General features: G+C 34.2%; 2 protein-coding genes across 3 annotated transcripts in view; one reads left to right on the top strand and one right to left on the bottom strand.

The window, feature by feature from the left end:
- The window catches only part of LOC136820991 (uncharacterized), a 50,554-nt gene extending 28,528 nt beyond the window's left edge, over positions 1 to 22,026 (bottom strand). Inside the window, exons 1-5 of one of the 2 annotated variants that reach the window (XM_067077224.1) lie at positions 21,673 to 22,026; positions 14,589 to 14,654; positions 4,912 to 8,200; positions 4,163 to 4,236; positions 3,298 to 3,705 (exon numbers count right to left, since the gene is read on the bottom strand). In XM_067077224.1, coding sequence (XP_066933325.1) covers positions 4,202 to 4,236; positions 4,912 to 8,200 — 3,324 coding nt within the window. In that variant the 5' untranslated portion in view covers positions 14,589 to 14,654; positions 21,673 to 22,026 and the 3' untranslated portion in view covers positions 3,298 to 3,705; positions 4,163 to 4,201. Of the gene's footprint in view, positions 1 to 3,297; positions 3,706 to 4,162; positions 4,237 to 4,911; positions 8,201 to 14,588; positions 14,655 to 21,672 lie in introns of those variants that run through there. The other variant, XM_067077223.1, reaches the window with a different exon arrangement.
- On the top strand, positions 1,742 to 27,260 carry LOC136820993 (adipocyte plasma membrane-associated protein-like; the record flags this gene model as incomplete). Its single annotated transcript, XM_067077226.1, is given in 7 exon segments — positions 1,742 to 1,858; positions 23,142 to 23,243; positions 23,986 to 24,104; positions 24,843 to 24,944; positions 25,470 to 25,896; positions 26,290 to 26,479; positions 26,716 to 27,260. Coding segments are annotated over 7 exon segments (1,287 nt in total). The 5' UTR covers position 1,742.

Raw genomic sequence — 27,260 nt, 5'->3', positions numbered from 1 at the left:
TGTTAAGGATGGTTTTGCATTTTTTGTCCTTTTATTCTTTGCTTTGCGCTTTTATAACAACAAAGATGAGCCTCCCAGCGTTTGGCGTGATTGAGGGTTATTCGTGGTGTGATGAATTTAAAAAAATATATTTTAATTGATAGCGTGAAAATTACTGGTAAGATCGTCAATTTGGGACTTCTAAGACGTAATGATGTGAATTTTACAATTCAGCGAGATCGTTTAAGCCACAATCATTTCAGAAACTAAGTTCGCGCTGAGTAGGGTTTAGATATCAATTCCCCGATAAATTAATTTTTATAATAAGTACTGTGTTTTAAAACGACTCCATTTTTCGAGTCCATGGAGCCCTTTTGTGAAAGATTTGAAGAGAAAAATATGTTTTACCAAAGGCTTTTCAGAATCGTGTAATTTTGGAAATGTTTGATTTTAGATCTCTTGAAATCCCGCCACATACCGCGTGTGTTCCCCTAACCCTATTATTTGCCCCAGGGGGGGGTAGAGTCTGCCACGCTGGAGTTCTTTTTCGTATATCTCGGAGAAAATTTTTTTCAACAACTTGAAACTTTTTGACTTTTAACAAAATGTCTTATCAAGAGTATTTGTGCAAACTTTTAGAGTCATAGCTTATCTAGATCAGGTTTTATGACTTTATTGTGAAACATGAGGCGAGACCAATTTTTCTACGGGCAGATCGTTAGCAAACTATGGGTCGGTCAGTAAAATAAGAATAAATTTTTCATTTATCAGGGTTGGTAAAGTACCAAGAAAATGTTTTCCAAAAAATATCAGGATCAATAATTCATTTTTTTTATCTTCGATGAAGATCATAATAAAGTTTAGTGTATGGAATGGTTTGATTTTCTAAATTTTTCAATTTCTTGAATTAATTTTCAGTTTTATTAAATTTGATTCTTACAAATAACTAGTGTGTAAAATATATTGTAGTTGAAATTCAATATTATTATTTTTTTGATTTTAGCAAAAATAGGGTCGGTCGGGCCCGTAGAACAACAAATTAAATTGGTCTCGCCTGACATAAAACCCAGCTAAAATCGCTTAAAACTCAAAGTTTTAAAGTGCTAATAGCTTCTGAACTACAGGGTGTCCCTAATTAAAGTATCGAGTTTGAACATGCGATTGAGTAAGAAAAGTTTGTGACACCCTGTATTTATTCAATCAGCTAAAAAATTTGAATTATGACGTTATCACTTATGACGTCACCAAATTTTGAAAATTAAAGTCATCTTCAGCACAGATTTTAAAATAAAATGTTCATGGAAAATGCAAAACCAGCAATTATGTTAAAGGGCAGCCTTTTATCTTTCAGAATCTTTAAACAGAATCTAAATTTCTTTATTGGTTCGATTGTAATAAACATTTTTGTCTTTCAAGTTTCGCCTTCAACTGATTTTTTTCTGTGGAACAGTTTTTTCAATGGTTACCTCCCAGGTATCATTTTCATGATGTCATCACTGTTTCTATGACGTCACCAAGCTGAAAAAGAAGTTCGTATTGTGATAAACAACATTTGTTCAAAAGTTGGTACAAAAATCTCAAATATTATTTGTAAATAAAAATTTGTCAAGGGTAGTGTGAAATACCCCTTGCTAATATCAAACTGTAAAAAGGTCGGTAGAAATAGGGTTAAGGGTTAATATAGGTGTGTTAAGGAGATAGATCAATTTTCCATTGATAATTCACTGAATTTTACAAACAAATGGTATTCTTATTCACAGGATATGGCTGAGAAGACAATTCAGAGTCGTAGGAGAAGGCCTGGTACAGAAGAAAATGATGATCTGGAGAATATTTCTGAGGATGATGATAAAAAAGTAAAAAGAAACAAACCTCTGAGGTACGTTATTAAAGGTTTTTGTCCACTCATTGTAGAACTTGTGTCTAATGTACTTTTAAAAACACACGTTTTTTATAAGGACAAACTTTATAAGATGATAATAAGGCTTTGATGGAAAAATATTAAGAAAAAAGTTAAAATATTTTAAGGCTTTACAGACTATAAAACACCCGTTTCTTAAAAAATTGCACGAGGGTGACAGTTTAGAAGATCTGCTCTGGTACCTATTAGCCGGGGGGTTGGAATAAGCAGGGGTGTTGGAATAAGCAGGGGTAGGAAAAAATCTTAAAAAACTTAATAAGAGGGGGGTTGGAATAAAAATGTCCTGGTTGGAAAATTTTGAAGGGGTTGGAATAAGTAATGTCCTGAGTGGAAAATTTTCAAAAAGTTAGTAAAGGGTTGAGAAACTCTGGACGTTCTCATATAAAAATGCGTTGTTCAGAAATTTAGTATGTTGATCATTTATATTGATTAAATGTTAATTTTGGTTATGGCAAAAACTATGAAATTATAAAATTTACAAATAAGGAATCTTAGATAGATATATCATATTAGAATACTTGCTTAGTATAGGTGAAACAAAAAAGGTAATAAGTATATAACAAAATCAATATAGCGTGTTTACCTCCCAACTTTTGATTAGAGTAGCTTAAGTGTTCAACTCGAGGGTTAATTTTTATAACCGAAGCTCATCTTGTATATTTACGTGAATTAATTTCAAGAAAGCCAGTGATCTCAAAATTGTTTAAAAATAAGCAAATTCAGGCTTAGCAATAACTAAGATGTTCTAATGAATGAAAAAAGTGTGCAGTAAAAAGACCAATTAATGATAATTAAAAAGGTAATAGAATATTATATACAAAGGACTATCGTATCAAGCTAAATAAATAAGTCAAACAAATCACTTAAGTATAGGATATTTCCCTGAACATTTTCATATCAGTGACTTACAAAAATCCCATTAAAGAGACATAAAAGTAGTAAAATGTAAACATTGCGCAAACGACGTGTCATTAAAGGGAACAATTAAAATCATGTGTCCAAAACAAACTTGTAAAACAATTGAAGCAATCAAAATCAGCCATTTTTGTTTTGATTTTGTATCCCGCTGCATATGGTTTCTTTACACATTTCGTCAGTACTTTTATGTCCCTTTAAATAATCTGTATAGAGTAGAACATTTTGATAAAAGCAATTAATTGTTGTCAAACATTAAAAAAAATCAAAACTATTTTGAAATGGTTTAATAAGACTTTTAGACCATGCAATTAAGTCGGAAAACTTCTCAAGATAGATATATCTAAAGGCACTTTTTATTTTCAATAGGAAGTCCAAATGATGATAATTTCATCTCATCTTCACTGCTTCAATATTATTTTACCTTTTATATTTCGCACGAGCAAAGAATCCTTTATATAAAAGTAGTGTCAATAATCTGATAAATTGATTCGTTCTGTAGAATAATATTACGGGTAAATTCTTATTAATCTAGCAAAAAAATATGAAATACAAGTAATGAACAATACTATTGAATAATTTTAAAATAAATGTTATATCAAAATTAGGTATAAAACCCAAAATTAAATATATTTAGTCGTGTATAAAATGCTTAATGTTAACAAAAATAACATGTTTGATAGAGTAATTTATGAAAATCAATCAGGGTCATTGTAATCAATTTGTTTCATAGGTCCATAACCAGACAGAATAGATTGGTACTATGCTGAAAAAATCGTATAGGTTTCATTATGCATTGTACAAACAAAGTTCAATTTTCATTGTTGTTGTTTATTTTACTCGATCCAATAATTGTAGTTGTTAGTTTTTGTTTCGTCTTTCGACCAACACTAAAATAAAATTAAATCACAATGAATGTCTCACAGCCCCAGCGGAACTTTTTCCCTCAGTGGGGGTAAAATTCCTACTGAAATCCCATTTGGGATAGAAATTCTATTGTTCAAAGGCTAAAAAATCCAGTGTGGATGGTTTTTGAGTACAATTTTAAAACAGTTAATTTCTAGTGAGGATGAAGCCAGATTTTCCAATGGGGCTGGGGTCTGTGGCACAGGGGTGTGAAATGTATTTTACCAAAAATTAAAAAGTTAAGGAAATATGAAGTATGAAGACAAAGGTCATCCATACCTGGATTCATATTCATATATTCTTCCAAGCTAACAAATCAAATGATTAAGATTACAACGAGACTTTCGATTTTCTAGCTTGTTTCTCTTTTGGTTTCATCTTAAACAGGAATTGTTGTCTTAGATTTGAAAAAACTTTTAGTTTTTTTTAACTTCTACTTACGTGTGTGGTTATTTATCAAAGTTCATCTCCAACTACAAATCAATCCAACTTCGCTGATTGCGTCCTTTCAGTAACTATAGATAAAATCGAATAATTAAATTGATATTGCGATTTTTAAAAATGTTAAGGATTAAAAAGGCTTTTCGAAAGAATATTGTCATTTAATGAATGATTAAATTAATAATACATCAAAACTCTTTTTTCAGTATTAGTAAATCATTTTTCACTCGAAATATTTTAAGCAGCTTTAGATATTTGAAAACTCGAAGCTTTTATCCCAAGCCATTGTGTGATCCCTAAAAATAATGTCATATGTAGCATACGTAAAAATCAATCCCTTGAATTAGAGGTATTCAATTTTCAACATTCAATTTTAAAGAGATGGTTTGCCAAAAATATGGTTCAAATGAAACTTAGCATCAAATCCTGTTTTGACAAAAACTAAAAAATCTCTAATGAAGCAAATCTTTAAAAAGGTGAAGCTTTAGAACATGTGCCTTATTTTTGACGACTGATAGAATTTAGCTGTTTCTTTGTTTGTCAAGTTGTATAATAATCTAGCGGAAATTTTTACTTTCAATCTGAAATTTGTATAAAAACCATGTGGGCTGCTCAACCCCGTGCAACTTAGTAGGATTTAGCGGCTTCTACCTAGGAGAATCGCATCTACCTAATTCGGGCTTTTACTTCATTGGTTCCGTCCTTCCCAAGTTCAGGAAAATAAATATAAATATATAGTGTGAACTTACCAGGTGAAACATCTACACTTTCTTCTTTTTCCTTTCGTTTCTGTTCGTGCTGTTCTCTCATTTCGACTGCTTCATGATAAATCGAATGATGATCACCGAACCGTTGCAAAGATATCTTTTCAACTTCAGTCAAGTGATTCATTGCTTCTTCAATCCTTTTCATACCAAACATGCAGTGTGCCAAATTGATTCTGATGGAAAGAATAATTGGATGTTCTTTATCCAACACGTGTAAACCATCTTCAAGGGCTTGTGATAAAGTATCATGGGCTTTATTGGAAAGTCCTTTTTCTGCCAGACAACGTCCAATAACGCTTGTAGTTTTTAAAACTTCCAGATGGGATTTGTCGAATATTTCGATCTGTTGTGTTTGTGTTGATTCAAGAATTTTCAATGCATCGTCAAAACGTCCTTTCTTTGATAGAACATGACCGATGTGGAAATCGTTTCTCAAGTATATATCGCGATGGTCACCAAAAACTTCTGACAATATCGGTTTGGATGATTCGAAAATTTGTAACGCTTCGTCGAATGCTTTCATTCTCTTCAAACATTCTCCGATATAGATTTTGCCAATCAAGCAATTCCTGTGTCTCTGGCCTATTGTTTCACTTTTAATTATTTCGATTTCTTTGAAGATACGTAATGCGTCCTCGCAATGAGATAAATTCATTAAACATTGTCCGATGTTGTGTTTTGTGGCGAGGTAATTGTTGTGACGCTCACCGAGGGTTTCCTTTTCAACGGTTTCGATTTCTTTAAATATACGTAATGCGTCTTGATAATGAGTTATATTCATTAAACACTGTCCGATGGCGTATTTTGTGGTGAGGTAACTGTCGTGACGTTCACCGAGGGTTTCCTTTTTAACGGTTTCGATTTCTTTAAATATACGTAATGCGTCATGATAATGAGATAAATTCATTAAACAGCGTCCGATGCTGAGTTTTGTGGTGAGGTAATCGTTGTGACGTTCACCGAGGGTTTCCTTTTCAACGATTTCGATTTCTTTAAATATACGTAATGCTTCATGATAATGAGTTAACTTCATTAAACATTGTCCGATGTTGTGTTTTGTGGAGAGGTAACTGTTGTGACGTTCACCGAGGGTGTCCTTTTTAACGATTAAGATTTCTTTAAATATACGTAATGCTTCATGATAATGAGATAAATCCATTAAACAGCATCCGATGTTGTGTTTTGTGGAGAGGTAACTGTTGTGACGTTCACCGAGGGTGTCCTTTTTAACGATTAAGATTTCTTTAAATATACGTAATGCTTCATGATAGTGAGATAAATCCATTAAACAGCATCCGATGTTGTGTTTTGTGGAGAGGTAACTGTTGTGACGTTCACCGAGAGTGTCCTTTTCAACGGTTTCGATTTCTTTTAATATACGTAATGCATCATGATAATGAGAAAGGTTTTTTAAAGTGTTTGCATAATTATATTTAGTTTTTAAATACAAGTCTGTTCTCTCATAACCATCTGTATGCGAAAGTTTTTCCATCATTTCTTTCAAGCAGTCAAAAAGTCTTCTCAAATCTCCTTGTGTTTTAAAAAGACGAATCAAATTATTCTGTACATCAATGAATTTCACAAGAAAGATATTTTCAGCATCTTTTTCACAGATGAAAAGAAAGTGTTGGTACCAGTATTTACCATCCATTTTTTGTCCTTGACTTCTGCAATTTCTCATGTCTTCAATAAAGGTATTTGCTAGCTCCTGATAGACTGGTTCTTTAACATTTGGAAAGTAAGCTTTGATGAACGTTTGAGTTAATTCGTGACAGTTTATTTGGTTTTCCACAAAGCCTGTTCCTGTGTTCGTTGTTTCAATGATTGAGTACTTGGCCAATAAAGATAAGATCTTATTTAGAATAAATACATCATCAACAAATTTGATCAGTAATCCTTTCCTGATGTCTTTTCCATCCAAGTAGGAAATTTTGTTTAGAAGATCAATAACTTTTTGACCACCTTCCTGTAATAATCTATTATAAGTCAAAGACAAAGTAGTGTAAACTGAAGGGTTTTCAATTTCTTGTGTTCCCTCTGAAAGAAGTTCTTTTTGTCTTTTATCGAATATGGTTAGATACATTTCAACAGTTAGCCCATTCTTATTGATATATGAAAAAGCCTGCTGTAGAGCAAGGGGTAGATAGCTGAGAGATTTTAGAAGTTTTTGGTTTGCTTCTTTATCTTTGCGTGCTTCTACATCGTGAATATTTGTCTCTAAGAACTGTTCAGCCTCTTCGTTAGAAAATTGTCCTATCTTGATAACATCGAATCTTTGATCCCATTCACTGCATTGTGAGGTGATGAGAAAACGTGGTGCTTCTTTTTTGGTGTCAGGAATCAAATCGACCAAAGCAGCCTGATTGATGACATTGTCTAGAACAAACAATACTTTGCGTGGTTTATTCACATCCTGTCTTATTGAAAAGTAATCGTAAACAAGATTTGAAATCTCTTTCAATGATTTGGCTGACCCATTTTGATTATAGATCTGATCGATGCCACATCGGTTGGCGATCTCGGTGAATGATTTTTCGATGTTGACAAAGTTGTTACAATTAATCCAACAAACAATATCCTCGTAATAAACATTACGATAGGATTGCCAATATTCGCGAGCAATTTCTGACTTTCCACTGCCCCCAATCCCACTGATGACAACAGAGAATTTGAAGTCATCGTGGTGTTGACGGTAAACTTCTTGGTGAATATTGCTGACCAGGTTTGCTCTTCTGAAGTGGTTGGCAACTGGCGTTAGACATGCATAATTGAAAGAAGTCTTGCTCATCAGTTCCTTCAATTTCGAATCAACAATCCGTATATTACATATGTCATCAAATTCAGCCTTGGAGAGCCCTATCTGTAATAAGTGTGGTTCTGCATCACTGAGTATGGCATTGAACTCCGGTAGACTGACTTTGGTACCACCATGTTGGATCCTATTCCTGATTTTTATCAAATCTTTCATATTTTCTCCGAAGAACTCTCTAGTTACAAAAAAGAGAAGTGTACTGTCAAACTGGTCAAAGTAGACCATTCCAGAAGATGGAAGGAGTAATTTGTACTGCTCATCTTTGATGACATTTTTCTTCCTCAGTTTATCGATTGTAGCTTTATGTGATTGAAAGAATTGAAATAGTTTTGCTGGATCTCGTGTGTTCAGTTTTTTGTATATTCTCTCTCGCAGTTGATGGTCTAATTTGCCAAGGAGAACCTGGCAACGAAACCCTCTTTCTTGGTCATCATCAGTATGTGACATTGTACGCAGCATCTGTAACATAAATAAAAAACCTATGTCCACCAAATCGTAAGAATGATTTTCCTTAATACTCTACTTTTTAGTTTTCATTATTTTAACTCACGTCACGCGTGAATCTGGTATTTTAACAGACTGATGTTAAGAAATTAACTTTCAAGCTTTTGTTCCTATAATAACTTCTTGGAGGAAAAACTAAATACTTTTGAGACTAATATGATATTTACTGACGTTTTTGGTCCCAAAATTCAGAAGCAGTCGATGAGCCTGTTTCCCCAAAATATCTGTGCATTAAGGCCGGGGAAAATTTTCGCCGGGGAAAAATATTCGTCACTTGGCCAAAATTTCGTCACATTTCCCCGACGAAGTTTTCCCCGATAAGGTAGATCTGTTTCCAAAAAATGACAATGCATAAGAAACAAATTGAATTTTCTACAAGCGAAAACTGATATTAATTACAAAAGCGTAGGAAAAAAGACTTCTAGACAGTTTGAAATTAAAACTTTGGTTTCTGAGGAGAACAGACCTTCATTTCTAGGAATGAGATTTTTGAAACCTTTGGCAAACAGATCGAATTTTCCAGGAAAACTACACGTTTTTCTTTTTATTAGAACACCTTAATTTCGGGTGAACCTGGATGTGCTTGTTTTTTGGCAATTTTGAGCCTAAAATGTTCTTATTAGCGTTCTTGGAATCAATTAGCTCAAATATACAAAATTACCTTTGATTTAAAAAATCGGCCTTCAAGTCGAGCAAACTTGCTGTAATTTAAAGTTGTTAAGTAAAATAATTACTACAACTACAAAGATTTCTTATGAATTTAGATAATTTTAAGCAATTTGGTTAATTTCTTAGATTCTCAGGCTGACCATGTTCTTACGATGTTCTATGGTCTATTTTTTTAGCCATTTTCAGCCTAAAATGTTCTTAAATGCGTTCTTAAATTTTCAGACTACTCTAAATCGACATTATCATGCAAAATAAAGAGCACTTAAAATTGGTAAATTTTAGACAATATTTGACTCTCGATTTTAGAAAATCTATGCTTAAGTTTGGTTAAACCTGCTTGGAAAGAGGAAAGAACTGTAGTTTCTTGTCAATTTTTCCCAAACTGAGGCTGGGCATGTTCTTACGATGTTCTTAATTTTTCGACGAATTTCAGCCTCAATGTTCTTATAAACTGGGTTCTAATAAAAAAAAACGTGTATTCTACGACCTTTTTAGAAAGTTTTCTATTTGATGATATAGCACTCCTGAATGTAAAACTGCTATATAGTTCGGAGTTCTATCAAAATTTATAGCCTTTTTATCTGTTTTGGAAATGATTTTGCTCCATGATACAAAGGTATAATGTTTTATCAGGAATCTTTGGAAGACTGGGGAACAGCTGCAGTTCACTGATCCATAGCCGGGTAGCATCAGTGTTTAATTATCATTTTAAGCTAGTACCTGATACTTAATTTTGATTTTGGGTAGGTTGGCAAGGATTTTCCAATTTTGGCAAATCAGAGCTGAAATATTCCTGAGATTGTAATTTTGAATAATCGAATTGTCGCAGAAAATTTTCCAGACTTTGATCTCTCCCATATTTTGGTGAGGTTAAATTGACTGTTAGGCATTATTCCTGGGTGATGTTCCCATATTTTTCTCAACAACTGGCTTATAATTAAGGGGTAAGTATCCCCTTTATTTTCAAAAGAAGATAGTACCTGGAACTAAAGAAGGGGTCCCCTTTTCCCAAAAAAAAGTTTAGTACAAAGTACCGGGTGCGCCACAAAAAAAGTTTCTCTCTTTAAAACTGATTTTCTCGAAATCTAAAGATTTTTAAAAACCGTTTCTGTTTCATTGGAAAGAAGAAAGATAAACTTAAATTTGGATGGGTCATTTATTAAATTCGGTTTATTAGATCAAAAGCTATCCTGCTCAATTGAATAAAAAAGTTACTTTCAGAAAGTGCTCGAAAACGTTGAAAATCGACCTATCAAATTTTTATATCAAGATTGTCAATCGCAATAGCCTTTACATGGTTACAAGCATTTTTGGATCTACCCCGGTGGAGGTCCTATAAATTAACCTGTGTTCGTCCGTTCGTCCGTTCTGTTACCAACTTTTCTCAGGATTGAATCATAGGAATCTTTTGATTTTTGGTACAAAGGTGCAAAATGGTAGTGGCCAAAATGTGACGGAGCCCCATTTTCGGAAAAAAAAAATTTTTGGCAAAAAAACGGCTAAAAAACAGGTTTTTTGGACTTTGTGAAAAATTGGATCATTAGTTTTTTCTGATTTTTTGCATGGAAATAGGGTACCATCATAGGTAAAAGATGTCTCAAGCAGATTTTTGCAAAAAAAATACTTGGCTCAAAAAACGCATGTTTATCTATAAGAATCACAATTAATAAGCATACATCAATGTTCTTAGTCAAATTACTCAATCTTTTTATGGGATTTTTTTGCTCATGAGGGCTTACTTTGAAGAATATGTGTGTTTAGACATGAAATTTTGGTTGCTTGGCGTGTTTTTATAGGTCGGTGTTTTTTACACTTTTGGCAAAAACGTGAAGTTTTTTAAAACAAGTTTTAAAATAAATACAAAATGCACCTTTTCTTAACATGATATTAGGGGAATCGGTTCACCACTTTAAAATGAAATTTTTAATCCCAAAACGCTCGCGAAACCGCACCTTTCGGTATCTAAGAATGTTTTAAAGTTAAGTAGAAGTGACTTTTGATTAATTTTAGATTGTAATCAGTCCATTTTAACGATGAAATGCATCTTTTATAATTGTTCAAGTTCAGTGATGTTTTTCGGATGGAATTTTGGATCCAAAAGTTCTCTTCATCATTGTTTCATAAAATATAGAGATCATGCAACAAGTTCAGACCATCAGAATCAATTCAAGAACCCCCTAACTCTCATAATTCCAAAATTCTTAAAATCTAATATTTTGGAATATTGGATCCTTCGCTCCTGGGACCAAAACCAAAAGTTCTAAGCTCGTGCGTTACACCTTTTTGGAAGATTTCATCCCAAAATGCTCGTTCAAATTAATTTTATTCAAGAAAAACCGTTTTTTAGAAAATTTAATGTCACGTTTTTGCCAAAAGTGTAAAAAACACCGACAGAGAAAAACTAGCCAAATTTGATATTTTTTATAAGCACATTATCAATTACTTTAGGTATTAGCTTTTCTCGAGATTGGCTCTTTCATTCTTTATGATTTTTTGCACAAAGATGCATAACTATAAACCCTCGAATGTGACGAGTCTGATTTTCGGGAAAAAATGTTTTTGAGCAAATTTTTGGCCAAATATTGGCTAAAAAAGAGTTTTTTGGACTTTGTGAAATATTGGATCATTGTTTTTTTCTGATTTTTTGCATGAAAGTAGGTAAAAGATGGCTGAAGCAGATTTTTGTAAAAAAATAATTTTTTAGCTCAAAAAACGTATGTTTATCAATAAGAATCACTATTAATAAGGATACATCAATTTTCTTAGCCAAATTACTCAATTTTTTGACGAGATAGATGTTTTTTTTGCTCACGAAGTCTTGAATATGAAAGGGCACGAAATTTTGGTTTCTACACTTTTTTTTTAATCAGAAACAAACGACTAATTTTAATAGATCGTCACTATTTGTGTTCTGAATGATTGTTTAACGGTCATGCTCACGTAGATATCAATTATATATGTGTTAAATGCATAACCAGGTAGGTCCATAAAAGTATCACTTGTTCAGTGATTTAAACACATAAATTTCGAAACTCAAAGGCCGAAAGGGTTTAAAATTTTCATCAAAATCACTTTAATTTATTTTTACAGAAATCTTCCTCCGATTTTTGATTTTAGATATGGATAAGGTCTATGTAAGGCTGGATGTATCTTGAAACCCATATTTCATGTATTTTTATGAATTTTACCAGATTTTTTTGCCTTTTTCGACGAATTTTCTGCCTATTAATGAAATTTAACCTTCCTTTATATAACAAAAGGTCATTTAAACAGCTAATTATCAATTTTAATGACCGAAGCGGAGATAATGATGTATCCAGTAGGGTACCAAGGGTAAGTTGTTGAAATGTTCAAACTTCCAAAGGGTTTATCAATGTCTAAGTAAATATGCTTATTATTTCAAGTAAAAAATCAAGATTTTTGCACCTAGAGATTGACTCTGGAGACTAAAACATTTTTTGTTCTCTTAAAGTCAATTTTCTCCTCATAATCGTCTTCTCCTTTCCAACGTTAATGTTAGCATCACAGTTTAGCTTTCTCGGAAATTTGACAGGCTATAAGAATTGCTCATTTCCCAGTCACTTTACTTTTTCAAAGAATTGAAAATGAGAGTTAACGTAATATGTTTAGCTCTCAAGCAGATTATATCATAACATATCTCTATTTTTACCATTCTTCAGGGACTTTATGACTCTGAAATGTAGCAGGAATTTGAGGCTGAAACTTTTTGTGTTGATAGTACGCTGTAAATAGTTCTCTTCCCTTGCAGTGTTGTTTTGTAGAAACCAGTTTTCAGTTTTTCACGAGGAAGTGAAAGAATGTCCTTTTAGCTAATTACCCCTTAAAACCTACAAAATGGTTTTTCTCTAAAACTTTTTATAAAATAGTCCTTTTGGTGTCAAATTTTGAACAGTGATTCACTGCAAAGTTACTAATGTACAATTAGATCATTGGTACCTAATATATTCAAATCTGTACGTTAAAATCAAAATACACCTCAAATCATACAAACATTGACCCCTTGCTCACAACTTACTGAGACTGTGAAATTGCAATTCAGGTGCTGAACAGGGATTCAATTTATCAAATACTTGCTAGAAATCCTTTCCCAAAACAATATTTATATATGTCATGGCCATAATGCATTTTCGCCTGTTTTTTGGAGAGTCAACTTTGAAGGGTCAAAACTTTAATTGACTTCATTTTTGACGTATGTTTTTCTAATTCTCCACCAAATTTGTGACATTTTGGTATGCAATATTATGACCATGTTTTGAGACAGTCAATTTTCAGATTTTATTGGCCACTACCATAAATGAGCTTTAAATACAACCCTGGGAATAGAACTTTGAGGGCCCTACGATTTCTTTATGTTCTAACTCGGTCTAACCATGTAGAAGAAAATTATTGTTTTTTACCTACCGTAAGTATAGGTACCTAAAAAGTACAGGTTTTATGACCTGAAATTCAATTGACAATTGAATTTAATCTATATATTACACGATTTGTGTAATCTCTAGGTTCGAAAAACTTGCTTTTTGATAGAATTTTGAATAACTTCGAATTTTACGACACTTTGTGATAATCGAAATCAGGTATTTTATTACTCTTCTCTCCCGAATAGACGTCCCCCCGCTAATTGTTAGGAAAAAAATCCATCTCCCCGCTCTTATTAAGACCCCCTCGCTAATTGAATTAGAATAATTCAATATTTTATTACAGTGTAGATAGACCTTAACTGACCTTAAACCTGTTAAAAACTTTCCTTTTTGTTAGTATTGGTTCTTATTTTACGTGTTCGATTTGCTAAAGTTTCTTTTTAGTTGTTGAAATTGATACAGTTAAAAACATTCTGTCTTTAAATTACCCCCCCCTCTTATTCCACCCCCTATTATTCCACCCCCAAAATTTTCCTACCCCCACTTGCTTATTCGGACCCCCCCGTCTATTCGGGAGTAGGTATTTTATGAAAGTTTATTTATATATATTTCCCGCTCCAGCTGATGACGTCATCAGAGAGAAAAATATCAATATTTCTAGGAGATGACATAATAAATTGGGAAACAGATATCTGTTTCCAAAAAAATCATATTGCATTGGAAATAGATTGAACTTTCTGGGCGAAAACAGATATCAATCACAAAAAGCAAGGGAAACAGATCTGACAGATATCCGATTCCATATATGTGAGAACAGATCAAAATTTTAATTCTGAAAATTGTGGAAACAGACCAAATTTTCTAGGGAAGATACTTTGAGATTAAAAATTTAGGTTTTGAGGGCTAATAGGGTTAACAAGAAGAAAGAAATTAAAACATAGGCATAAAGTTTGACCATACAGGCCCATACAGTTAAGTACAGCAGAAAAGGAAAGGTTAAAAAGTCGGTCTAGAACCCGGTATGGCGTCCTGTGCCCGATTGACCGACTTAAACAAGAGAGAGAAGAAATGACAAAAAAATAAAGAAAATAAAAATTAAACACAAAAAAAGAATTATAAAAAATGATGAAAAAAGTAAACAAACGACAAATCGAATACTTTTTTTTTTGTAATTTTGTTTGTAAATAAGAAAAACGGGAATTTAAAAAAGTAAAATTTCAGCATGATCTTGACACGGATACAGAAAACTGTCTATACACAAAAAACTCCAAGATAGGAATATTTTTCAAGAATACCTTTGAATCGACTTCGGTTGTTCTTGATCGAATTTGCTTGAGCCTTGAGCCTGGAAGGGTTTAACCCTGAAAAAAAAGGAAAAATTAGTATTCGAAAATCCACAAAAACTAAAATCTTTCATTGAATAATGAAAAATTGGTGGTTTTTTTTATTGCTTTATAATATAAAAAGATCAAAACATTCTTTTCATAACTCTTTAAATGTTAACATGGATGAAAAAAAATCTTTCCAATCACAAAATTGTACAAAATATGATCTTTGGCTTACCAGACCCCTTATGCTGAAGTATTTGTACGGTAAATATGAAAAACAGCTTTTATGTACGCGTTTTTAGCCGATCAAATTGCTCATATTTTAGGCATACCGGATAAGTGGGATGGGGGAACCTGGGAACCTAAAGTGGGAACCTAAATGAACACCTGAAAAGTGGGATGGGGGAACCTAAGTGGGAACCTAAATGAACACCGGAAAAGTGGGATGGGGGAACCTAAGTGGGAACCTAAATGAAACACCGGAAAAGTGGGATGGGGGAACCTAAGTGGGAACCTAAATGAACACCGGAAAAGTGGGATGGGGGAACCTAAGTGGGAACCTAAATGAACACCGGAAAAGTGGGATGGGGGAACCTAAGTGGGAACCTAAATGAACACCGGAAAAGTGGGATGGGGGAACCTAAGTGGGAACCTAATTTTTTATTTTTTTCATTTTTTTTTTTTTTTTTTTTTTTATTTTTTTATAGCAATATATTTCGCACGTCTATTGACCTCCTATGAAACAGAACTTTTGATTTTACATTTTATAAAGTTTTTTCTCCCTTTCTTTTATCAAACGCTCTTTGAAGACTTGTAAGGATGGTGCTTCAATAATATCTTCTTCTAGATCATTCCAAGGTTTCACACTTCTGTAAAAAAGAGAGTTGCTTTGGTAGCCTCTCATACCGCCATTAGCAAAGTTACTTTGAAGCTCGTAATCATGCTGACGTCGTGGTCGTGTTCGAGGAGTAAATTTCTCTGATCTTATAGACTCGTCATAAATGTGGAGGTTCTTGAAAACTTCCACCATATCACCAACTTGCCGCCTGGTCTTTAGGCTAGGTAGATTGATGAGTCGTAGCCGATCTTCGTATGAGTAGTTTCTATAGCAACTAACTAGCCTTGTAGCTCTTCGTTGGACGCCCTCGATTGCATTGATATGGTTGATTAGCCTTGGAGACCATACTACATGTGCATATTCCAAATGGGGTCTGACAAATGCAATGAAAAGCGTTCGAAACATATCTGGTGAGAGAAATTCGAAGCTCCTGCTAATCAAGCCAACGATAGAGTTAGCTTTCTTGATTTTACTGAATATATGGGCTTCAAAGGTCAGGTCACTATCGATTATCACTCCTAGATCTTTTTCTTGGTCAACATGTTCTAGAACAGATCCTGATAGGGATGGACATATTTGATGTTCCAAAATTTACCCAGTGTTAAGGGCTACATACACTACACAATATATTGTCAGGCAATATATTGATGATATATTGCTGAATGTCGACAATATATTGAAAAGGTGTCCGCAATATATTGTCAGCTCGATTTGCAATATTCCAACAATAAAGGGGGATTGTTTACAGAAAGAAAATTCATTTTTATAATAGAGTACCAGTTGTTTACTTCGTACATTACGGTCCGCAAACCATATTGTCGAATATTGTTCGTCAATATATTGTGTAGTCTAAGTAGCCCTTTAAAACATGACACTTGTTCGGATGAAATTCTAAAAGCCGGACTGGCTTTGACCAAATTTTAAACCCTTAGAGTGCACTTATTCTCATTTTTGCTAATTTCCACCCTTACAGTGTACTTTGGGAAGATTGGAAAAAAGGGCCGCACGTACGGTAGGTCGTTTACCTTGAGTGCCCCCCCCGTGGATCTATGCTTATGTGTATTGAAACGTGGCAAGCCGTGCAATATGTTCTATTTTACTATCAAACATTTTTAATTAATGAAGTGTATTCACACGCTGTACTGTTTGGTTGGTACAGAAAGAAAAACGAGCTAGAATCCGTTAAATGCTAAGCGACCCCAGCCCTGACCCGAAAATTGGAGCTGCTAGTGCTAATAAAAAACAATGTGTATTGCATCAAGAGTGAACAAAAACTAGATCGTAAATAATGTTTTACTAGATTCTGTATTCAAGCAAATTAGATCCGTGCAAAAGAAAGAAGAGGCTCTAAGTTATCCATCGAGCTATGAACGAACTTCTAATTCCTTCTAGATTTGAAGATATGACGGTTTAAAGTTTAAAGTTTAAAGTCAATTAAGTCAATTTACTAAAAAGAACCTTTCAAAAAGATGCACTATAAAACTGCTGATAAATAAACATGCTTTTTTGAGCTAATTGAATAAATAAATTCCCTTTGTTTTATTTTCAACATTATTGTTTGCGAACCGTAATGTAAAAAGTAAATAACTGGTGTTCTTATTATGATAAAAGGTTTTTTCTTTCCTTGCATATAATATCTTTCTTATCTTTATGTATTTGTTTTTAAAGAAAAATAATAATAATAACAAATTAGGTTCCCACTTTAGGTTCCCGGGTTCCCCCATCCCACTTTTCAGGTTAAAAAATATGTGCACATCTTTTCAAAATTTTCAAAATTTGAAAAGTAAACACAAATCGCCATTTTCAATAGACCTATTTATTTAAACATAAAGGAATTCTTCTTAAACTACGATAAGACTTGCTATCGAGCAAGTCTTATTTTTCGCTTTTTCGCTTATTTATTTGTTTTTAAAGAAAAATATTTCAATTCTATTAATAATTAAACAACTTAGGTTCCCACTTAGGTTCCCCCATCCCACTTTTCCGGTGTTCATTTAGGTTCCCACTTAGGTTCCCCCATCCCACTTTTCCGGTGTTCATTTAGGTTCCCACTTAGGTTCCCTCATCCCACTTTTCCGGTGTTCATTTAGGTTCCCACTTAGGTTCCCCCATCCCACTTTTCCGTTGTTCATTTAGGTTCCCACTTAGGTTCCCCCATCCCACTTTTCAGGTGTTCATTTAGGTTCCCACTTTAGGTTCCCAGGTTCCCCCATCCCACTTATCCGGTATGCCCATATTTTAATGTTGGCGATAACTATTCGTACAATGATTTGGTATACACGCTTTTTATATTTATATAAAAATATATTTTCATAAAACTGTAATCTGTACGAAAAAATTCAAGGAGAAAAGATAAAGCTAAAAGTAATGCCTCATTTAAAAGATAATCTATTTAAATCTTGTTTCTATGGAAACATAAAAAAAACATTATTGACAATATTTGAACAGACTATTTATTGAGTTACATACTGAGTTCTCATAATACATCAGTAGCTTGTATTATTAAGGAATAATTCATTTCTTGCCATATTCACAGCCATTAACAAGTTACTTTATTCGTCAGGGAGAATAGGAGAGGCTTATCATAATTGTAGAATACAACTTGTAGTCAAGGTAACACCCCTGTCTCAGGGACTCGGTGCGAAGGTTTTGGCTAATATGAATGAAATGACCGAACAAATGGCCAACGGGAATTCTGGTTTTGATGAATGAGGATATGAAATTCTACTTTTCAAAAGTAACTCTTAAAGAAATTATTTCTAAAATATTCTTACGGCATTCATAAGTTAGAATCTTAATTAAACCAACGTTTGACGATTTGACATGTGACATTTACGGAAGTATAGAATGACTAAACTTTTTTTTCCAAAGTCTTCATGAATTTTATGACAGAGTATATTTTATTCTTATAAAAAAACTTTTAAGATAGTCTGCAATGCTGGACAAAAGGTTGTAGACAAATGAAATTTCAGTGAAAAATGATGAGAAATTGAGCAAAATGACTCTTCAATGTGTCTGAAAGGGGAGGGAAGTTAAGAAAACACTTTTGAAGTCGTTGCATTGCTTTTGAATTGCTTTTGATGGAACCACAAGCAAAAAAATCAGCGTTTTGATACTGGTGTAAGCCCTTGTGGTTTGCCCTAGTGGTTAGACTGCAGTGGGTGACCTTTGAAAGATTTTGGATGGGTTTGGAAAGCACCCAGAACCTCTTGGGAGCTTGCTTTTGATCGATGTTGAAGTATTTTGCAAATATTGAAGAAGTCTACAAACCTTTTGTCCATAATTGTGAACCACAGAGTGCTATAAACCTCCATTAGTAGCGGGTCCATTCGGTTAAGTTGTGACATATCTTGAATTACCATGATTTTTAGGTCGCATTAGTCGACAGAAGATGACTGACCATGAAAGGTACATGATGTAGTTTCTAACCTGGGGTGTGACTGACCCATAGCTGGGTGGTGGTGTTTAATTTCGAGCCTCAAAAGTTAGTACCCGGTACTACATTTTGGGTGGGGGTAGGTAAAACACTCATTTCAAGCTAGTACCTGGTGGGCCTGTTTTTTAAGTAACTTTTTGTCGGACGTACGATCGATACTTTGAAGATCTATAGCAAAAATACCTCCAAGCCCATCTATTAAGGTGCACCGAAAAGTATTTATCTTACCGCCTCTTTTGACATGGATTTTTTCTAATGGCTCTTTTATGTTTCTGTCGGACGTACACCGAATTTTTGGACCTACCCCGGTGGGGTGGAGGTCCTATAAATTAACCCGTGTTCGTTAGTTAGTTAGTTAGTTAGTTACCAACTTTTCTCGAGATTGGCTCATTCAATTTTTCTGATTTTTTGCACAAAGGTGCATTACTATAAACCCTCGAATGTGACCGATTTCGAAAAAAAATTTTTTCCGGCCGGTAGAACCGGAAATGTCCCGAAAAAAGCGGTTTTTTGAGATTTTCTCGAGATTCTATCATTAGTTTTTTGCGATTTTTTGCACATAGATGCACATTAGTACTGCCGAAAAGGTGTCGAAAACCGTTTGCCGAAAAAAAATTTTTTCCGGTCTGTAGAACCGGAAATGTGCCGGAAATCGTCGTTTTTTTCACATTTCCGTCACATTTTTTCAACTTATTTAATTGTTTCTTTACAGAAAAATGTTCTTTATGACGATGCCCAAAACTTAGCATTGTTTGATTTCCAAAAAAATCATCCTTTGAATCCGGAACTCCTTAAAAATCGCCGGAACAGGCGAAAACCGGCGTAAAACGGTTTTCCTTCATTTTTTCAACTTATACTCGACAGATTTTCATGATTTTTTGCACAATGATGTAAAATGGCAATGCCCAAAATGTGACAGAGCCCAATTTTCGAAAAAGAAATTTTTCCGGCCGCTAGAACCGGAAATGTCCCGAAAAAAGCGGTTTTTTGAGATTTTCTCAGTTTTAATTTTCTCTGAATGATTGATTAAAGTGTCGATATTATTTTTCTTTCACCGTTAAACATCGATGCGTTTCTTAATTGCTTTCTCCGTTCCAATAGATATATAAATCGAAATTTAAAATTATACATTACTTCCATTAAATTCTAATTATTCGTTTTATAAATAGGTAGGTCCATTAAAGTATTACTTGTTTATTATCCAACTTTGAGGTTTCCTGCACTCAAAATGGAGAGTCATCAACCCCAGAGTGATGCAGTTCCATTAAAATTAGCCTTTCGACACTTGAATTGAGTTAACTACATCAACTTTTCTGTTCATAAGTCTGATGGCTTGTCAAAAACTTGAGTCGACTGTCAGACGTACCTGTCTGACCCGGGGGGGGGGGGCAGCTGGGCAAAAGGACCGACGGGTATGTGCGGGTCCTAAGGGTACCTTTTCCAATATGTTTAAAATGCACTGTAAGGGTCGGAAAAACTAGAGATGCACTGTAAGGGTAGAAATTTTAGAAAATTCTTGAAAAATCTAGATATTTTGACCAAAAATGCTAGAATTTTGACCAATTTTTGCACGAAAGGGATCGAAAATTTGGGGGAAAATGCACTCTAAGGGTATGATTTTCACTGATTTTTGCTGCACTGTAAGGGTGCAATTTTAAAAGCCAATTTTTGGCCCGCACATACCGTCAGTCCGCAAACCCAGTGTCCCCCCCCGGGTGTCTGACGTACTAGTTTTGGTTTAGCGAATCCTGGAACGAGGGAAAAGTGTCACCTTTCAAAGTATATATTTTCTGAAAGATTTCGTTGAGTAGTTTCGGTGCTTATCTTAAAGATAATATACAGATAATATTACACTATAATTTACAGATGCTTACAGATATTACAAAGTATTTCACTATTGAAGCTCAAATATCTGTTGGACGTACGCGTACATCCGACAGAAAAAACGGCTTTTTTAACATAAAAATTCAGAATCAGGTAAAATGCTAACTTTAGCGTTTTCTTTGGTAATGTGAACCAAATTCGATTTTAGGAAGGCTGAACGGGGCTGAACTGAGATCCAGTTGCCGCTAAAACTCGCTAAAATCAAGAAAAACGTGATTTCAAAAAGTGTGGTTTATTAAAAAACAGGCCCTGGTACTAAATTTTGGTGTATTATGGGTGAAATGGGTAAATTTATCAATTTTGGCAAATCAGGATGGAAATTTTACCAATTTTCCGATAAAAAAAAATCTCGAAAAAAATCAGACCTCATTTAACAGAAATATATTTTTTGATTTTCATCTTTTCAAATTTTGAAAAAAACATTCCAAATTTGGGATCTCCCACAAAAACCGCAAAAACTGATGGTTTATCCAATCCCCTAAAAACTGCAAACCTATATGTATCTCAACAAAGTCTTTTCACAATTCTGACGTCGACTAAATTACGTCAGCAAAAAACTAGGATTTTTAGTTTTTTTGCTTATTTCTGCTTCTTTCGAAATAATCTTTTTCTTCGAAGGATCCACTTTAGTGAGATACATCTTTAGGGAATTGGATGAACCATTGTTGAGAAATTCAATTTTTAGTTTTCATGAAGTAGTCCATTATGACGCCATATAAGTTTTTGCGTTTTTTGCAATATCATTATTTCGCGATATTCAAATAAAAGAGAAGAGTTCAAATTACTGAAAGAATATCTAGCTTCAGGGCCTTCAGTAGGGGACCAGATATTTAGTTCGAATTACAGAAATATGTACGGAATTAGAGAAATAATCATAAGTAATAAGTAATTACCTTTTATGGTGGGTAACCGATGTTCAAACTACTCCAAACCAAAGAAATAATCAATGAATCCAAATGTCAACTTCTAATAAACAGATGAATCAAAAAAACAGTACATAGTGCACATAGTGTACGGTTTTTCAAAACATTGCATATATCTCTTGAAAAAGACCATTTTAGATTTTAATCTTTTCATTTCATACGTCTCTATTTTGCTATAGAAAGTCATATGGAGGAAATCTAAACGTTTTTTTATATGCGAAAAAAATTATGTATAAGAACACAAGCCTTCGATTGCTAAAACTTTAGGAACAAGTTTAAGAATATTTTAACCCTTTCTTTAAGTGCCACGGTCATTTTTTTAAAGTTTTTTAAAGCAAATCGCTGTGCAGACCTGCCTGGCTGATAGAAAGGTGCCCAGTGGTAAGACTCCAAATTAATTCGCTGGAGGACAGCATCAAATAAATCAGGGCCAAATTTGGAGGTTCTTGGCTCACTCGTTGACCAAAAATTGTCAAAAAACGGTCATAATCTTAAAAAAGTATATTTTTGTCAAATTTTTTCATTTTTTTTTTTTTCATTTTTAGCTTAAAGTCTCGCTGAAGAGACTCACTTTTGATTTTGTTTTTTGCATGGCCATGAAGCCCAATTCAATTTCTACGAGTTGGACCAAAAATGACGATATCTAACTCAAACTAGGCATTACAGGAGGGCTTCGCCCTCCTACATAGCCCATGTCTGATAAATACAACATTGGCACTTAAAGGGCTTTGTGGACTGTAGAACACTCGATTTCTTAGGAAATTGACAACAACGCTCACAAAATGGTGAAAATGAGATTATGTTAATAAAGTTTTAGGCTTAAAACTCAAAAATTTATGAGCATCCGAGGGCTTCAAATATTTTGGATGTTCTTACAAAAAACGTGTTTTCAATACAGCCAATATCAATGCCAATATCAATGATACTTATTAAAAACTTTGTTGGGATTAAAATTCCTTGTCCAAGTTTTGTATATTACCTCATACCACTGATTATGCTTTAGTAGATGGAACCAAAGTTCAAGGGTGCCTTTTTGAAATTTAAAATCTAGTTTCACTTCCCTAAGGGTTAAAAACGAAAAGGTGATAAGGAAAAAGAAAAAATAGGAAAGATATCAACTAGATGAAGTAGGGGGCACTGTTATAAAAGAGATTAATTCTGCTATCTGGGAGAGGTAAGTTTCTAAATTTCGAAAGAAAAGTCTCCAGGGTCCTGAATTTCCCCCAAATTATGCCTTTCTTTATTTTTTCGTCTCACATATTTCAGTATCCACCCTTCACCAGGAAAACCTTACCCTGGGTGGTAAAAGTAGTGCAGTCATCATTTTCTGATTCTGACAAGTAAAGGGAGTTCCCTGTGATCAGCGCCCTTTGGTCCATTGGAATATATTTGAAATTTAATGTCACTGTACTGAATTTTTTATTTTTTCCTTTATTTAGGTCAGCGTACATGATAGTATTTCAAGTGGTGGGTGCGATCGTTGGATTGTTGGTTTTCTATTTATTTGTCACTCCTTCACCTATTAAACCTGTCCCTATAAAGTATGTACTTGCTTGTCCCCCGGGGGGGGGGGGGGTACTAACCTTGTCGACCGACGGGAGTGCTCCGCTGAGGTTCGAAAAATGGACCCTACGTGGGACTCGAAATTTGCGAAAAAAGTGACCCTGAATGGGACTGAAATTCCAAAATGTTCTCAAATTGTCTACTTTTTCCCCAAATTTTCCAAAAATAGGCACCCTACGAGGGACTGATTTTTCTATTTTGGTGTTTTTGCGACCCTACCTGGGACTCGTGGAGGTTAAAAAAGGTCCCTGACCAGCGGAGCATCCCCATAACCCATCTTGCTCTAGTACCCCCCCCCCGGGGGGGGGGGGGGCTTGTCCACTTAAAAAACATCAGGATATTGTCCATATTACATTTATCTAACGTTCCAATCAGCCAGATCACGTTTAAAGAAGAACTTTGAAACGACGTTATAGGAAGCTCAACCAGCAGACTTAAAATCCACGCCAATTTTGTTCAATTTTATACGATCTAACGGCTATCACGTCAGCCGTTGGGAAGGGCTCTTATATGCGAACTGGAATTGATTGGTTTGATTTTATCTCTGTCTCTCGAATATTCTTTTGACAAAAAATGAAGTAAAAATACAATTGAACTGTCGAAGACTTTAAAGATACTGAAGTTGAGCCGGTGCGGTTAGCACGTTTCGATAGTTCTCATAACAAAAAAATTTTCATATTTAATCTTATTTAATCTATCAGTTTGTTTATTTTTCTTTAGGAGTCAAGACCTGCCCTACTTTAATGGCATCTTACAACCAAACAATGCATTGCAGCAGGTCATCAAAATATTACCAGGAGAACTCAATGGACCAGAATCCATTCAAGTGGACAGAGATGGTAAGTGTCGTTGGCAATGAAAGAAAGTCGGAGTAAAGTATTGCTTAAGGGCTTGTTTTGGGTTCCTTGACACTTTTAACAAAAAACTGACTTTAAAAGTTGTTAGGTAACTTATCCTGCCAAGAGTACTTAAGAATTTAGTTACAAAAATGACGTTATGAACTTTATAGACGTTTTGAAGACGTTTATAAAATGTTATATTACACTCTTCATCAAAAAGTGCTAAGTTTTAAGTTTTAATGGGTGATTAACCTTTTTGTTTCAAACTTTTTTTAAATTGTCCGCAAAGAATTTAACTATTTGAATTTTTCGGAAAAATTGTTGTATCAAAAATTATGATTGTTTTTCTACGAAAAATTTTCAAGATTTCGAGACAAAGAAGCTTTTACAAAAATTTTCCGAAAATTCCATTTTTTGTTTGGTTAAAGAACACCATCTAACACAAAATTTTCAAAATGTTTTTTCCCGCCGAAAATAAGGTCCTCAAAGGTTGGAAATACTCTTCTTTGCAAAAGTCTTCATTTTCTTCTTTATCAAATTTTTTCATTATGATTTTTTAAATTTTCAGATTCAGGAATAGTTGGCCTAACAGAAAATGTATAATATATGCCATAGTTTTGCTGATTACATCAGCCCTTAAAACGCAATCTCCAGGCAGTGTATTATAAATTGAAATTTCATTATTTTTCAATTTTCGAAATTGATTGTTATATCATTTTCATTTTTACTTTCTTCTAGGAAATATATACACAGGATTACACGACGGAAGAATCATAAAGATCTTACCGTCCGGCAAAATAGTCCATTTAGTGCGAACAGGAATGGATCTTCCCGAATGTGGTAAGGGGTCTTATAACGACAACACATTTTCTACTCTACGAAAGTGCGGTGAATTTTTTTCATTAATATTGAATTGTTACCAAAGAAGTGTTTCTTTATTGACACCCCTGTCTCACCGCCCCGGTGAAACTTTTTCCAACAGTGGGAATTTTCCATCGTAATCCCAATGGGGATAAAGATTCTATTGTTCCAAGTTTAAAAAACCCAGTAGGGATGGTTTAGGAGTGCAATATTTTACAATGAAACTTGAATGGGGATGTAATCGAAGTCAATTTCCCAGTTGGGCTAAAATTCAAGGGTATTTTCCCACCGGACACGATATTTTAGTACGATTTTCCAGTGGAGCTAAAGTTCCAGCGGGTCTGTGACACAGGGGTGTTTACTGGCTTCTCTGTTACAAAACATAAGAAAGGCCTATATTCATTCATGCTGGTTATCTTATCGTTTATGTTTCATAGTCATTTACAATAAAACATCTTCTAAACTGGACTTTGTCTCCAATCCCATTCCTTGTATTTATTTCAGGCAATATAACAGCAGAGGACAAATGTGGACGACCTTTAGGTTTACAATTTGATCGTGACCAGGAAAATCTCATCATTTGTGACGCTTACCTTGGTTTACTAAAATACAACCTAAATGCTGGCGAACTTACAACATTAATTTCTGCTGCCAAAGGAGTCAACGATGTTCCATTTAAATTTGTCAACCACTTAACCATCTCCAGTAGCAATAAAGTCTATTTTACAGACTCAAGTTGGAAATGGCAGAGGCGTGATTTTCCATACATGATCTTGGAGGGCGGTGGTCAAGGACGTTTAATTAGTTATGATATAGAGACAAAACAAAGTGAAGTACTGATGGATGGGTTGTTTTTCCCAAATGGAATCGCGTTATCTCCCGATGAGGAATTTGTTGTAGTGTGTGAAACCACAGCTAGTCGAATCATGAGGTATAGTTTATTCTTGTACTTTTTTGTTTTAATTTGCCCTAAAATATCAAATAGAACTATTTTCAACATTCTTTGCACTGAGGTAGTTAAGGGAAATATCAATTCTCGAGCTTGAGGAGTTTACTATCTTTTTTACTCTATTCCTTACTTCAGTGAAATTTAAACAATTCAACTGGGGTTAATTAGACCCACTTGGACACTGAGAAAGGGTTGATTTTAGTTGCATTCATCATGAAAGTTCTGATCTTATTTATAAATTCACAACTCCGAAAATCCTTCCAAATTGGGCAGTCCGTAGTTTTTACAAGGAGTGTTGGTCAGAAAAGGTAATTTGTATGTATTGCAGAAATAAACAGCCAAGCATTAACTTATTACTCTTTACTCACATTCTAGATTATTTTTGAAAGGCTCAAGAAAAGGAATTTATGATCTCTTCTCCGACAATCTTCCAGGGGCGCCGGATAATATCCGCCCTTCTAAAGATGGCGGTTATTGGGTAGCCTTGCCATCTATCAGAAAGTGGCCGTTCTCGTTCTTGGATTCGGTTGGACCTTATCCTAACCTGAAATCAGCTATCGCTAAGGTATGAGAAAAATTTGATATTTTCATCAAGTCTCTGTGGTATCTTCAATTACCGACCTTCTTTAATAAATAGCGTCGTCGAGACCACTCGATTCCTTTATAAGGTGATAGATATCTCAGTTGCGATAATTATCTCTGTAATCATTTCAAAATGAGGCAAGTGTTGTTTTTGGCGTAAAGTTTAAAACCTCTATCCAAAATATATTTCAATATGCCAATTTGTTTTCTCATTTGCAGCTTCTCCCTAAAGAGACGTTCCACGGTCTAATCAAGAAATACGGGTTGATGATTAAGCTTGATTACTACGGCGATATCATTAAGAGTTATCACGATCCCGATGGTTCGGTCATAACGCATATTTCCGAAGTTTTTGAAGATCCTAACGATCATAACATCTTGTATTTTGGATCCTTCAAAAATGACTTTATTGGAAAGTTAAGATTGAACAGTAAGCAAACTGACCTTTGAAAATCTACATTTGCTTTTTGACTTGGCTTTGTTGATGGAGTTTCGGATACAAAGTTTTAACCGGTGCCTACTTCTATGTGTGCTATGATGCGTCATAGATTTATCTTATTGAAAATCCAGAAACAACTTACACCGTGCTAAGACAATAGAATAGGGGAAGAAAAACGGACAGATTTTTTATGTTTATGTGTTTATTTTCAAAGAACTTTGTCGAAATTCTTAAATTATGGCCTTCAAAATCAAAATTTTTGGTCAATTTCACAAATCACAACGAAACAAACTTGTTAGAATTGTAAATAACAAGAATCTTCTAC

The sequence above is a fragment of the Clytia hemisphaerica genome, unplaced genomic scaffold, assembly GCF_902728285.1.
Source record: "Clytia hemisphaerica strain Z4C2 unplaced genomic scaffold, Clytia hemisphaerica genome assembly, whole genome shotgun sequence".
In the NCBI taxonomy this organism is placed as follows: domain Eukaryota; kingdom Metazoa; phylum Cnidaria; class Hydrozoa; order Leptothecata; family Clytiidae; genus Clytia; species Clytia hemisphaerica.
This window is presented reverse-complemented; position numbering and strand designations above follow the sequence as displayed.